Raw genomic sequence first — 14,903 nt, 5'->3', positions numbered from 1 at the left:
GCCTCCTGTATTAAAACAAAACAAAACAAAACCAAAAGCAAACATTTAAGACCATTTTAGTGATGGATTTCCTGGTTAACTTGCTTATTTGAGTTTGTGCCAATTACAAATGCTATCAATCATTAAACATTACATATTTATAACCTGGTATCCATTGTGTGGTGTGGTGTTGAATGTAAAGCCAAAAGTAACTTCCCCTTCCAGGCCCAAAGCCAGCAACCTATCCACTGGCAGCCACCATACTCTCTAGTGGCAGTGTGCAGCTATAGACAAATATTATGCTGGATTTTTTAAGACACCAGAAATAGGAACTTGTTTTTTCCAGCCTCTATAGGGAAAATAGGACAGATGGACTCTTTATACTGTTTAAATAAAAGTCTTGCTTCATTTGGCCAGCCTTCTAGGGTAGGGGTGGGTGAGTCAAGTAGGTCAGAGAAGGTGTTATTTCTGTTCCTGTCTTGTGAACAGAAAGTGGATAGCTTTTATAGAATTTATCTAAAAATATAAGCATATAGCTGGAAACATTTCTGAAAAGTGAATTGCTAAAATACTGGAATTTATGCCAGATATGCTGTGTTGTTCTGTAGCATTCTGAATATAGGCATCCTGTTTAAAATTTATAGAAATGTCAATGTTTAGACCAAACCCCTAATTTTCAGTTCCTCAGATCTCAGTACTTACTACAGTGTTGTATCATTTAAAATGCCATTTAAAAATGCTAGGAGGTCTGAGACACAGATATTTTCAATTAAAAATATGAATTGATGTATGCCAGATTATATAACTTCAGGTTTTCATCAGGATAGTGATCTACTGGACCGTCGGAAACATGGCTTCAGTGTCCAGTCTGAATCTGGAGAAGATCTTTACTTTTCTGTGGAACTAGAGTCTGACCTAACACTATGGGAAAAAGCCTTCCAAACAGCAACTTTTTTAGAAGTTGAACGGATACAGGTGAGAACAACTGTCTTGATTGTTACCTTTTGGTATATTAACAAATTAGGCCTATATGCAATAATGATACAATTCAAGAAATACTCTAACTTCCTGCAGCTCTCAAATTATTAATATTTTATGTGTATAATTGCATGAAAACTTTTTTAGTGTTCCTGTACAGCTTGAAATCTAACATTCAGAAGAGATCACCTCAAATGCTAACTATCTATGTTGTACTCAGGTGATTATGAATTGAGTTATTGTGACTATAGGTGATACATATTTGTTAACTGAAGTTCATGGACAAAAAAGGAAAAACAATCTATAAATCAGGGGTAAAACCAGCTGTTTAGATATCCTTACATACTCTTTTTACATGCTACTTTATTTGTTACTGGATAACATAAGAGAACTTTGCAGGAATGGCCTTTGTAATAATCAGGAATGAGAGCACATTGAATTAGAGTACTTCCTGGATGCGAGCAAGAACAAATTGTAACTGAAATACATGATTCTTTTTTCACACTTTACTTGTTTCTTGTGTATGTGCTCAATTGTCGGGTAACAGAGCAGAGATGGATGACATTCAGGTACAGATTACTAGTGAATTATTACAGCAAAACTACATACCACAATGTTTAAAGACAGCTCTGTTTTTCTCACATGACCAAAAAGTCATCTTTTTTCGATTTAAAATAAGAGGGAAAAAACACCCACCACAATTATAAATTACCCAATTAAACTATAATTCACCTAGTTGATGTTCTAATCATAAAAAATACATGTGGTTGGAACAGCTTTAGTTGATATTGCCATGAGTTATTCTGTATATACCCCTACAAAAGTTGTATTACCATATCAGCCTGTGCAGGTATTGGCTAATGCTGACTTACCCTGCACTCATTTTCTGCATCCTTCTGCAAATGCAAGTACTGACAGGTGGTGTTTTGTTTGTTTGGTTTTGTTTGGTTTTTGTTTATTTAGAGGAACGGTTAGTTAGTAAAATATTAGACTTCTGCCCTATGAACCAACACATGCAGATGGACTGAACTTGTATATACTAATGATGATCCCTGTTGCAAAAACTACACTGCTGTCGGTTTTAATGCATATTACCTTTGTTGGAGCAGGAGTTGAAGAAGGTTCAACTTTTAAGTTCATGCACTCTGCTACCTTTTATAGGAACTATTCATACCTTTTGAACTCTGATTATGCTGAAAAATGTAAATGTAGTTTTTCTATATAAAAATTGCAACATGTCCTCTGCTTCTAGATATTTGAGATTCTTTGTCCTTCTCATATAACTGACCGCAACATTGTAGAAGCACTGCTGTGCCATCAGCAAAAGAATATACAGCAATTTTCTTGAACAACTTTTATCCCAGAAGCCACTTCATATTTCTTCTACTCTAATGTTGGTTCATGCTGTAGCATTCCTACTTTAGATTTGTCTCTTGGATTTTAGAAGTACATTTATTCAAAATTGCTCCCATGTTTCCCAAAAAGAATTTCCCTCATAATCTTAACTTCAAATTAATCTTAACCTTTTCACCTCTTTTCACTCTGCTGATGTTCAGAGTAGCAATTATGAACTTGAAGTCATGATTTCCTGAGATTGGTTATAGGAAATTTGTGAAGGTGGACTAATAAGCTTCTCATTATTATTATTATTATTGTTGTGTAACTCACACTTACAATTTCACCTTTTTTCCTTTATTTTCTTGCCTCGTTTTCTGTCTCTCAGTTTGGAAAAAAAAATACTAATTTTTAATAGAACTGGTCTTGGCCTCCTCATTTTTCTTTCATCAATTGTTACTGCTTTCATCCACCAATTTGCAGACTCAGACAAATCTGGTTTGACTAAGTAATGGTATAATTTGTCTCCAACAAGTTCTTTCATTGCTCTGTGAGGAAGAAGGTTGACAAGTTCAAAATTAAGGTATCGACTGTACATTTTATATAAAATTGTGGTTTATGTAATCAAATTCATATGAAAGTTCATATTCCATGTGAATGATAATCCAGGTGTGTGCAGGTTTGTCTTACTATGAAACCATGTAATTCTGAAAATATAACTGCAGTTTAAAACCGCCATTTACAATTCTTCAAATGTGTTGTGTGCTATTCCATAATCAAACAAATAATAACAGAGTTACTCAGTTACAAGTATAAATTGACATTAATCTCAACAAGAGGATACTCAGGGCCCTATTATGATGTTATTCTAAAGAATACATCTGAATAAAAACATATTTTAAATGCCTTACTATAAATATGTACTATATTCTGTTTAAGCCTAAGTCAGAGCTTCTGTTAGAGGTATATCTAAACCAAAAATTAGGCATTTTTTTTTTTTTTGAAAGAAAAATATAAGAAGAGAGATAGCCAAGTTGATACCAGTTTAGAAAAAAACTTTAGTTGAAATGGAGAAACTTTTTCTGTACTGTCTGTCTCACAGCATTGTTACGAAGAATCTGAGACTACTATAGGTTGTATAATGATTTGCAATGATTGTCAGGTTCTCTTTGTTTTCTTGTTACTTTATGCTAAAAATATTCACAATTTCCATCATGAATATTTTTCTTGCTGTAGGTCTTGTTTGTATTGCAGTTGTTTGTTCCCTAATATAAGGATTATTGTGTGAACTGCTTTGTGTTACAGTACTTTAACATTTGTCCCCATCGAAGTTGAATCTGAGTTCAAACGTCTGAATTAAATCTTGAACTTATAGTATGGTTTCTCTTAGCTTCAGAGGTAGCTTACTCTAGGTTTACAAGGTGTCTTTCTTTCCATAATTTAAACTGTGTATTGAGGGAACAGAATCTAAGGAACAACTTTGAGTTGTCTCCTTCTGCCCCTGCCTGACCTGCTGAATTATGCATAAACCAAATTTAAGATTCTGTATTCTGTAAGAGAACAAGAAGTGAGTGCTGACATTTCTTCTGCTTCTTTTGGGAGGGGGATGCTTCAGTTCTGCTAAGGTTTTAATGATGTCTGTGTGAGAAATCAGCAACCAAAGTCAAACATCCACAATATATATTATTAATAGTCACTTTTAATGATTTAAAGTGTTTGTTAAATGTATAAGAAATTGTAAATTATCAAGTCTCCTGGGAAGAGTATCTGCAATTTTGTTTTTTCCAAATGTCTGAATTAAAAGAAAAATTAAAGAAATTAAAGATGAGAAAAATCTTAATAGCATTTATGAGTGTCTGAAAGTTCACATTCCTACTCTGACTTATGACCAGAATCATGTGCAAGTGCATGCAACACATGCATAAAGCAAGGGACATTCTTCCCTAAAGAAACTAGAGATCCTTTTGTTATTCTCAAATTTTTGCTTCTCAGAATTGTTTGGACATCATGCAATACATGGTCCAAGGGCATAGACTGCTCTTATGTACAAGTAAAGAACAGGTAAAGAATCAGCTACTACTGGTGGTCTTCACGTTACAATGCAGTTCCTTCCTACCGATAATTACATTGAGCTGAACTAGATGCTATTTCTCCACAAACTGTGCACTGTCTTTTGTAGAAAGAGCCTTCAGCCCGGGAAGCAGGTTGCTCTTTCAGCACAGCATTGAATCAAGACTATGTCCTGTTTCTCATAAATCTTAACTTCTCAGTGAGCCTAATTAGCCCAGGCACAGTGCTGTGCTTAAGCAGAGGTAACTGTGCCAGCTCAGCATGGTGCTGCAATGCGCATTGTAGGTTGACCTCTGGTGCTGAGGTGGGAGGTCACGAGTTAGATAGCAATAAATATTTTAAATCTGATATACTGTCTCCTTGCCAAATTTTATTTCTCAGTAAAGGTTCTATGTCTTCTATGTCTGTTCTAAATATCTTGGAGGTCTACCAATAAAAATGTAGTTTATATCTTGTAAGAAGTTAGCACGATAATTCTACAGAACTGTACATTTTTTTGCTTTGCATGCAAAACCTGGACATTTTTGTATATGTGAATTCATTAAGTAGTAAGTCACCATGAAATATAATTTTTTACACTCTTTTCTTCTCTTAATGAGATCTTGCCAAAGGCAATATCCTCTCATTTTCTAACACTGATTTACGATCAAAGTTTACATATTCATAGCAGTTTTGTGCTGTAGCTGCTTAAAAAAAGCGCCACTTTTATTTGCTAAACTAAACACAAATACCATCTGACCGCAACACTGCAGAGCTGAATCATTGATTTTGTAATTAAAAATTTTTGGTGTTTATGCATTATTAGTTATAATGACCAACTGCACCTCTATACTGTAGGAATTCAGATTTTATACATGTAGTGAAGTACATAAAGTTCTTTCAGTGTTGGAACCTACAAGGACAGACCAGTCACTGTTTTCCACCTCAACAGCAGCAGCAGGAAACCTTTCATTTACTGACAGGCGGTTATAGCTTTTGGACACCTTTGGTGGATCAGACAGTAACATTATTTACTGTTACTCAGCAAGAACACAAAATCATCTTCTAATGTGCATGTCGTGGATTGTTTTAACTTCTGAGTTATAGATGGCCATGCTTTGTCTATAGACTGGCTTAAACACTGCTCTTGTGCCCTACTGATAACTAAGAAGTGTTCTTCAGCTTCAGTGATGGATATCACTGTGTTTGAAACCTGGATTTTAGAGCTCCAAAGTGTGTATACAAAGATTAACCAACAAGTGTTTGTTGGTAGTTAAGACCTGATTTGATCAATAAAACTATCAGTCAAATATTTCAGTTCCAGAAAATAAATCTATATTGAAGTGTAAGAACATAAAATTTAAAATAACCAAAGAATTTATATAGCTATGAACTTTTCCATGTTCCTTCACTACAATGTCTATTTCAGCTCTTAGAAACTGTTAATAAGCCTTTCAGCTTCTTGTGTTCTGGGGAACACCATCTAGAACCCAAAGAGCCCACCTAAATAATATGTAAATGAAGGCATGTGATTTATCCGTGATAATCAAAATGCCAAAAGTAATAATACATACTTTTGTAACACTGATAATTTAATAAATTGCATTTTCCCCATGTTTGCAATTTATATTTTGGTTCTTTGACATATTATAGATCATATAAGTCCATTCTCATTTCATATATTTAGTGGCTACAGCAACATTTGAAGAATACAACTGTATTTCTTTTAGTCCGGAGAGTAAAATTTCTGTAAAGTAAGAATGATTTCTTTAAGAAACTTAGATAAGATTTGGATTTTTTTTTTTTTACATATTTTGTGATGAAAAATACAAAATTTGTCAATTTGTACCTAAAGTCAGCCTTCAGGCACAACAATAGTTTTGATCCTGAGAATGACACTAAAAGATGTCTCACATCCTGCATTGAAGTGGGGTGTTACAGAAATAAATAGATGCATAGATTTAAAAACCATAGAATGAGAGTCTTTCAGAATTTCAAGGTTTCTCATAGAATCCTTTGAGATTTATTGGTCCACTTGCTGAAGTAAAAAATATAATTCATATGATTACATCAGGTTCTCCATGGTTTGAAATGTTACCCTTTTCACTGAGATTTAGGAGAACACAAAACCACAATAAACAGCATACCAAATAGGTATTTTACAAATGCATTTATGTTTCCCTGAAAATCTAAAAGGAATACAGCAATGGTAGAGGAAGTTACTGGCTACCAAAACAAAGAAGAGTTTGAAAATAATGAACCTTCCTTTTAGCAGTTGTAATTGGTAAACCACCGAGGCAATTGTGATTCTAATTTTTTTTTTCTCTAATAAAAGCAAATACTCTTTTTACAATACTTAGAAAACTTCATCACTGATATAAATCCTTTGATTCGAAGTACACTGGCAATAAATTTACACACAGATGACTTATTTCTAAAAATAATTTTTATATATATTAACATTAGAATAAAGTCACAGAAATACTGGTCCTAGAAAGGATTTGAAGAAATATGTACTGTGGTAACTACCTTTTCTGATTGTTTTTTTTTTTTACAGTGCAAGACATATGCCTGTGTTTTGGAGAGTCATCTTATGGGACTTACCATTGACTTTAGTATGGGTTTTGTCTGTTTCGATGCTGCCACAAAGGTAAAGTCCTAAGGCTTATTTCCCTACATTATTATTCTTCCTCATGATTTCTTATATTTTGGGATGAGTAGTACATCCTTAAAATGTATTTCTTTATGTTATCGCAACAGATCATCTATTGTCAAACCTTTCATGCTTTAGTTTAAACTTGGGGGGTTATTTCTAAATGATGTGAGAAGTTGCATTCTGTTAAGTGCTTGGTAATGAAAAGTCAATACCAATAACAATCTGAAACAAACATCAAGTCTTTATTCTTTAATTTCACACAAAAGCCCAGACTGTTTCAGTTCAACGTTTCTTTCACTGGTGCATCCTTGGTTTTGAGAGGAAATGATCTCATTTTCAAGCTGATCTGTGAGTTTTGAAAAGAATCTGCCTTTCTCTTCTGCTGTTTCATGGGTGGGAGTGCATGTTGTTACAGAAATTCTTAGTTTATGTTTTAGATATTTTCATTCAGGTGTCTGTAAAAAGAGAAATCAGCCATCGTTTGTGTCTCATGCTTTTCCTGTCAGCCTTAAAAAAGCTCAGTACAGCTGATGAAATTATTTGCTATATCAAGTGAATGATATGGCATCAATTTCCAGATTTTATTAATGCAAGTCCAAATCTCAGTAAAATCAATGAGACCCTATATATGTGTGCATTTGTACTAATTGCTGACCAGTACTAGGATGTAAGCAGGCTTTATTGCTACTATTTAACACTGCTATTACGGGAGAATATGAAATATTTTTTCTGAGTTACACATCTCTACAATACCCATTTGCCTTTGAGATGCTGCAGCATTGCCACCAGCAATTGCTGAAAATGCCCTTTTCTCTCCAGAACATGCTCCTATCCTCTATCTTAAGTCAACCCTTCCCACCACATTACTCCACTAATCAGAACCCTTTTATTCTTCCCACTCCATTTTACATTTTGTTCGCACAAGATGTGTTGAAATTGAAATTCAGATATTTGTGCATACATACTTTTTTTTAGGCAAATAATCTTGTATGACTCATCAGTGAAATGCGTGACTGTCAGCTTTGGTGGTATTACACAAAAAATCAGTGCAAGAGAATTAAAGTGCAGTGGCTCAAAAAAAAAAAAAAAAGTGTAGGTTTCCCCCCACCCTCTAATAATATTATAGCAATGCTTTTGTGTAAAGGTAGGCTGCATCTCCTTCACAGTTCTTGCACATCTCATTCTCAAAAGACTTCGGACACTTTCAAAGCCAGTATCTCTGGTACAAGCATACACCACATTTCAGGCAGCAAAGCACAAGCACAACTGCCTTCATACATGTTACCATGGCTGCAGAGTTGTGATACCTTTGTGGTATGCTTTTGATATGTCCTTAGAACATGTACAGCAGATGTCTAGCCAAAGGAAGAAGCTCTAGTAGAGATATACCTTTACTATCTTGCTTTCTCCAATAAGTCATTGTGCCTTTCCAGTTGTACAAAATTTCTGGAGACATCGTCTTGGTTAACACTATTACTTATAAAACATATTCACCTTTGCTCTCACAAATAGATTTTTTCTTTCATAGCAAAGAGCAGAAAAGAACATTTCAGATATTAAAATTGACTACTGATATACTAAGGCAATTGTTAGCGTTGCCAGTGGGCTTGCATTCAGCTCTTCTCTTCAATTCCTGATGCCCCTTGTTCTCTGCCAGGTCATGTAAGTATTACTGAAAATGCATGATAAACTCCAACACTAAAACAAGTGCAGCAAAAAATTTAGCATCTGACTTCCATTTCCAAGCCAGAAGAGTCCTAAGTGTGTAAGGTGGGGACCTACTCAAACTAAAACCACACTGCACAACCAAGTAGCAGAAAATCCACAATACAAGACCACTGAGGTGAAGCTTTGATGGCTTGATGACAACCAGAAGAAAGTCAAGAAGGAATTTCCATCTTCCAGGTCGCCCGAGCATGAGAAGGCCCATAAAGTATTGTAAGGATATGAGGAAATTTTACTTTTTTCTCTCCCTTTCATCTATAAAGCCATGAAGCCATGGAATGAACCTGTTCCTTCTGGGATGCCACCTAGCCTCAGCATTCAAAAGGTTCTGAAATTTTAAGCCGACCATTAACCGCAGCCAAGTGTCTGGGGATCTTGAGGCTCTAAACACTGAAGAAAAAGGACACGTGCAGAATCTGAAAGATGTTTAATTGAAGTGTGAAAGGTTAGCAGATGTGTGAAGAGATTCCTTTCAGAAAGGGAAGGGCTTCATAAGGCATTATGTGAGCGGAACAGATGTGTAGAATTTCTCATGAACTGGCAGAAAGACATTTTTATTGAAGTCAATAGACAGTAGTTGTAACTACAGAAAGTGTAGTACATTTTGCATCATCTGCAATTGACATACTGTGCTGTTCCCTTTCTGTCCTGCCAGCCTTGCAGTGGGTAGCAGCCCACAAAACATTCATTGGACCCAGACCAGCCTTAGAAGTCTCTCAGTTTGTACCACTTGTTCACCATGCATATACAGGCTGCAAGGAAGAGCAGGGTGCTCCTGCTCATCTGTCAGATCTGTCACCAGCCCCCTACTGTGTCACTCTAGTTCTCAAAGCTCCTGACACCACTCAGGAGCTGCATGTGTGGCAGAAGTGATTCCCGCTGGAAAAATGATCTTTCCTATTTCTCAGTGCTACACTTATCTCCTGGTTTCCCTTCCACCTTTTCCACTTGCACTGTCATGTTTTCTCTGTATTTCTTGCCTTTCTGTGTTTTCATTTTAGACTATAAAATCAATTTTGCCTTAATGCTTGATGATTTTTCTTTTCAAAGTTCTTTTTTTTGTTATTTTCCTGAATGGAAGGAGGGACCATGCTGGTAAAGTTCAGGAATCAGTATGCAGAGAATCCTGAAGGTTTCAGGGTTTGCTTCATTTACTTTAGTACAGAAAGACAGGCAAGCAGACTACAGTTTAAGATAAAGGCACCGTGTTAAAAATGCCTGATCTATTAGCATGCATACCAGAGATATGCCAAATACTAATCCATTCAGTGGGCATGCAGAACACGTACATTGGGAATTCAAGAAAATAAATGGATAGCAATAACAGACTATTAAACTCATTACAGAGTTATAATATGAAGAATTCAAGACCTTGGGATTTTTTTTCTCACTTACAAATCCAAGTTCCTAAAATGGAGCCTTGAAAACATAAAACCCGCAACAATCATAACTTTAGTCCTGTAAGCAATATGCAAAAGCTTCTTGGAGAACGTTCTTCTGACAATTGTCATTAAGAGCTGTGTGTCACATTCACACATATGACACATGTCATACTGTCTTGCAGGTCTTCCTGTCACTGTTCAGTCTTTGGGAAAACTTCATTCATCTCACAAATGTTTCATTGAATGTGTAATGCAATTCTTTTGGTGTCCCAAAATTCATTCTATTTTTCTGTTACCAATTCAGTAGTCAATTTTAATATCTGAAGTTTTTTCTGCTCTTTGCTATGAAAGAGCATCACCTAAAAATAATAATAAAAAAGTCTAACAAAACCAAAAGAGACTGTGCAGCTCCCTTCAAAATTAAGGTTTTGTACACACAAATACAGATAAACATTTTTGTGCCTTGAATGGAAGTTGTACATAAGCAAATCTAATAAGAAACTGTCCAAGTTTTCTAATCAGATAGAACAGTATGTTGCCACAGATGCCTTAAGAAATGTTTTTAGCCTTCTGATAAATAATCATTTAAATAAATTGCATAAATGTAAGTAAACTACTGCATAACATTCACAAAAAATATTTTACATAGAACATATTTACATATAAAAAAGGTAAAAATATTATTTTTAACTTCTTGACATATTATTTTGAAGCAGATTGTGTTACCTTAAAACTTCCGGTTTTGTAAGCAGAATGCAGTTAGTATCCTCAGAAGCCTACCTGCAGTGTTGCACCTTAATTAATTTGTGTGTTAGAATGAAATATAGCACCATGGATAAAAAGGAGGACATTGTTTTCTTAGTTAACCAGGCGTTAGGCAGTGTGAGATGATAGGGATGGCTCTAATGCAATTGCATTAGAAGAAAAGAGAAAAAATACTGTGTAAAGCAACATAATCTGTTGCCAACTGACTGCTACAGCTGAAATTATCAAACAAACTACAGGATGAAAACTTGTCTCAAATCTGCCCTAAGTGTGTCAACCCCATTTTAATGAGTACCTAAATAATAAAAAAGCATTACCTACTTTCCATCATTTTACGGGAAGATAAAGGTTGCGATTCTCTCAGCCAAAAAATTTATTCAGATATCTTCATTATGATGATGGCAGATGTAGGGTGTGTCTACAATGGTAATGTTCTTCAACAATATCGCTGTACTCACATAAACTGGAACATAAACTAGACATGTTTAGTCACAAAAGCTAAAAGTATTATTTCTCCACCCAGTGAAGGAGTTCATGTGAAGCAGGAGTTCAAAATCTCTTTGCCAAGAAAGATCTGAGAAAACAATGGAAAATGGAAAACAGTTTTCAGTACAAGGAAAGTAAAAATAAAATTTTAATTATCTATATCTTCTTAATATTTACATATACATTTTTGCATTAAGACTGTACAAAAGTCATAGCAACTGTAGGACAAATTAGCAAGGTATTAAAGACGAAAGCTGTATGTAAAACGTCATACTGTTCATTAAAAAAAATGCATTTAATTCTTTGTAAGTTGTATAAATTTTTACGATCAGTATTTGAAAAATCAGTACAAACTGTTACCTTTCCACTTCCAATGATGGGACATCCACAACTTTCCCAGGGCAAGTTGTTCCATTATCTCACCACCTTCATCATGAAAATTTTCTTCCTTTATGTTCAATTTAAACCTACCTTTTTTTAGTTTAAGAACATTGACCCTTGTCCTGTCACTGTAGGCCTGGGTAAAAAAGTCTTTCTCCATCTTTCTTATAAGCCCTTTTTAAGTATTGAAAGGCTGCAATAAAGACTCCCCAGAGCCTTCTCCAGGCTGAAGAAGCTCAGATCTCTAAGCCTTTCTTCACAGGAGAGGTGTTCCAGCCCTCTGGTCATGGTGTGGTCCTCCTCTGGACCTGCTCTAACAGTCCATCTCTTTCCTGGATGTCTTCACTTCTATTAGTTTACCACCACTCATACTAAATTCAACCAATTTTTTTCGGGTAAAGCTTAACTCAAAGCCGTATTGTATAGACTTCAGAGTTCAACAGCAGATAATTCATTCAGTCCAACTCTCACTTATTCCAGATTAACACTGCAGATACAAAAACTTGTAATGAATTCAAGGGGTGTCTTGGACAAGTTCTTGGAGGGCATATATAATGACTGTAATTATTTTTTAAGAAATTGTTTATGTCATTTGCACGTTTCTTAGAACACAAAACTCAACCAGTATTTTCCGAGGACACCTGAGAAGTCCTGGCTTATATTTTGATGCAGTGGAGTCTTCAGTAAATCTTCAGGCAATTTCTGTTTTATACTTAGCTCTGTGCTTATGGTATTTTAAGTTTTCTTTCTTAATCACTACTGAATTGACTGTGAACTATTTTTAGTATTGAATAATCACTAATACAGTGAAGTTCCTCAACTCATTAACAGTTGTTCAGCTATTCCAATATTCAAGTTCTTAAAGTAATGGAACGGTATTTATATTGTTTTTTCCCCTTTTACATTTCAAGTTAATAGATATTCTTTTTCCAACGTGCCTAACAAACTACAGTCAATATTTCACAAATGTTCTGGAACCAAACTCACTACCAATGCTCATGAACAAGCTTATAGAGGGTAAGGACTCTTATTACTATGCTTATGGTTTCCAGACAAAGCCCATATAACCCTGTGTGGCTTGTTTCCTTTTTATTGTCATTTATTTTTTATATAATACTTAACTATGGAAATTGGAATTAGTGGCTTAAAACTGTCATCTGTGCTAAATGTATTTCAAGTCAAACACATCATACCTTGATAAAAACATTGCTTCTATGTCTGCACAGACCTATGATAAATATGAGTGCACAAGGTATTAAACCCAGTTCTTCAGAAAAAATCCATACTGTGATGTGATTTTAACAGCTTTGTCATATATTATAGCTGTTTCTGCTGCATATCCCCGGCTTTCTCTTGCTCATTTTCTTACTGATAGCTCATAGACCCAACAGTAATCAATTAGAGTATTTGTGATGTTGCTATATTACAAACCATTCTGATTTCCTGCAAGGAGAATTAACAGTTTTTAGACTGCCTAGCTAAATCAAATTAATACAACATTTCAGTAAATAATTCCTTAATTCAGCTAAACAGTTTCCAAGCTACCAAATGTAATTACAGACACAAAAGAATTTCTCTTCCTGCACATTAAAAAGTAGTAAAATGTAAACTCGTGCTCTTGTTCTTCTGTAGCACTCTCTAGACCCAAAGCTCCAGTGCAAGGTGTCATCTTTTTTTTTTTTTTTCTTATTAATGAGATGCGGTTTGAAAGAGAACTGTGACATACAGGCCAAGCAGACATTGGCAAATGTTTGACTATGCTTAATTTCTATCATGTAATCCTTCATTTGCAGTAGTGCTATGCTTGGAGTGAAAAGGCCACCTGCCTCTTGTGTTGGCATACATGGAAGTTTAAATCTATTATGAGTGTCCCCACAACATGTCTTCCACTGGGGACTTTTTCAAAAAATGTCCACCAGCTTTAATGCAATTTCATTTGCATTATTTGAAATACGGGATGTCAAATAATGTTCTTTTACTGATCTTCCTCCTTTCTTCCTTGCTAGTATTCTACTACAAGTGAATTTAATTAATCTTTGTGAATTCCACTTAAATATTCGCCTATGATTTGGGTGCCTAATCAAGTTTTCCAGATGCTGTTTAGTTAATCCTTGCACTACAAGATATCTTAGTATACAGCATCTGCTCCAGAAATAAATTTTATTTTGGGATGTTTTAGATGCTAAATATTTTTGAGGTTTTTTAATAATGAAAAATCTAAAGATGCAAAAGCTTTTCTTGCAGCTGTTAGAAGTTATAAGCCAGCTTTTACCCTATGCCATTTTTGCAGCATTGTGCATTAGTGTCTACTGGGGAAAACATTTTTACCAGGTCCAGCACAATTACAGCACATCAGTTCAGGTCCTACATTTGTCTAACATTAGCTAGTATATAAATTTCAATGTTTTAATGAGCAAATATAACTCTTTTGTGGGTGATTTGTGTAAGGTAAGAACATACACAGATATAATGATAAGCATTTATAAATGCGGTTTTGCAGCCAGTGTGGCCACCATAAGAATTAAGGATGGAGACTGATCTATTGAAAAGCATAACAAGACATGGACTGAAGTTCAGCTCACTACTATTCTGAAAGTGATCCAATGTAAAAAACTACTTATTCAAGTGGCATTCAATAACTTTTTAACATGCTTCTTACAAAAGAATTGTCTGCTTTTCAAGAGTATGGGTGTATATACATAGAATACATATGTTATATATGCTTCTGTTTCTACTCAAATAGTCATTAAAATTGTTTTTATAATGTGCATATTTTCATCATAACTTGTATGGAGAATATATGTATGTGTTTGTGTGAGGGTACCTTGCAGTATACCTACCTGTGCAAAATGCTATGTCTGTACTCTATCACATTTACTGCTTATTAAAGCAGCAGTCAAAAAATATATTTGTCAGCAGAAAGAAAAATCATCCCTTATAGGACTAAAAATAAATTAAAGTGCTGCTGAATTATATGGTGATGTTAGAACAAAGTAACAAAAGGCTCCATAATGGCCCACAAGGTGCATATCAGCAAAGCTCAATATACCTGTCATCTGCTCTCTCACAGGCACTTTGCACAGTTCATCAAAAAAGAGAATACACTGTAAACCGTAAATAGTATTGCAAATATCTTTAATTTGCTTTTCGTACCAAAAGACTGTTAA

At 34.9% G+C, this 14,903-nt stretch overlaps 1 protein-coding gene across 3 annotated transcripts in view; it reads left to right on the top strand.

Annotated features, from left to right (window-relative positions):
- SNTG1 (syntrophin gamma 1) overlaps positions 1 to 14,903 on the top strand; it is a 358,445-nt gene that overhangs the window by 321,254 nt on the left and 22,288 nt on the right. For all 3 annotated transcript variants that reach the window (XM_037381799.1, XM_037381800.1, XM_037381801.1), the window contains 2 exons: positions 802 to 954; positions 6,899 to 6,991. In XM_037381799.1, coding sequence (XP_037237696.1) covers positions 802 to 954; positions 6,899 to 6,991 — 246 coding nt within the window. The remainder of the gene's footprint in view (positions 1 to 801; positions 955 to 6,898; positions 6,992 to 14,903) is intronic.

This window comes from Falco rusticolus, chromosome 3 (genome assembly GCF_015220075.1).
Source record: "Falco rusticolus isolate bFalRus1 chromosome 3, bFalRus1.pri, whole genome shotgun sequence".
NCBI classification, from domain to species: Eukaryota; Metazoa; Chordata; class Aves; order Falconiformes; family Falconidae; genus Falco; species Falco rusticolus.
This window is presented reverse-complemented; position numbering and strand designations above follow the sequence as displayed.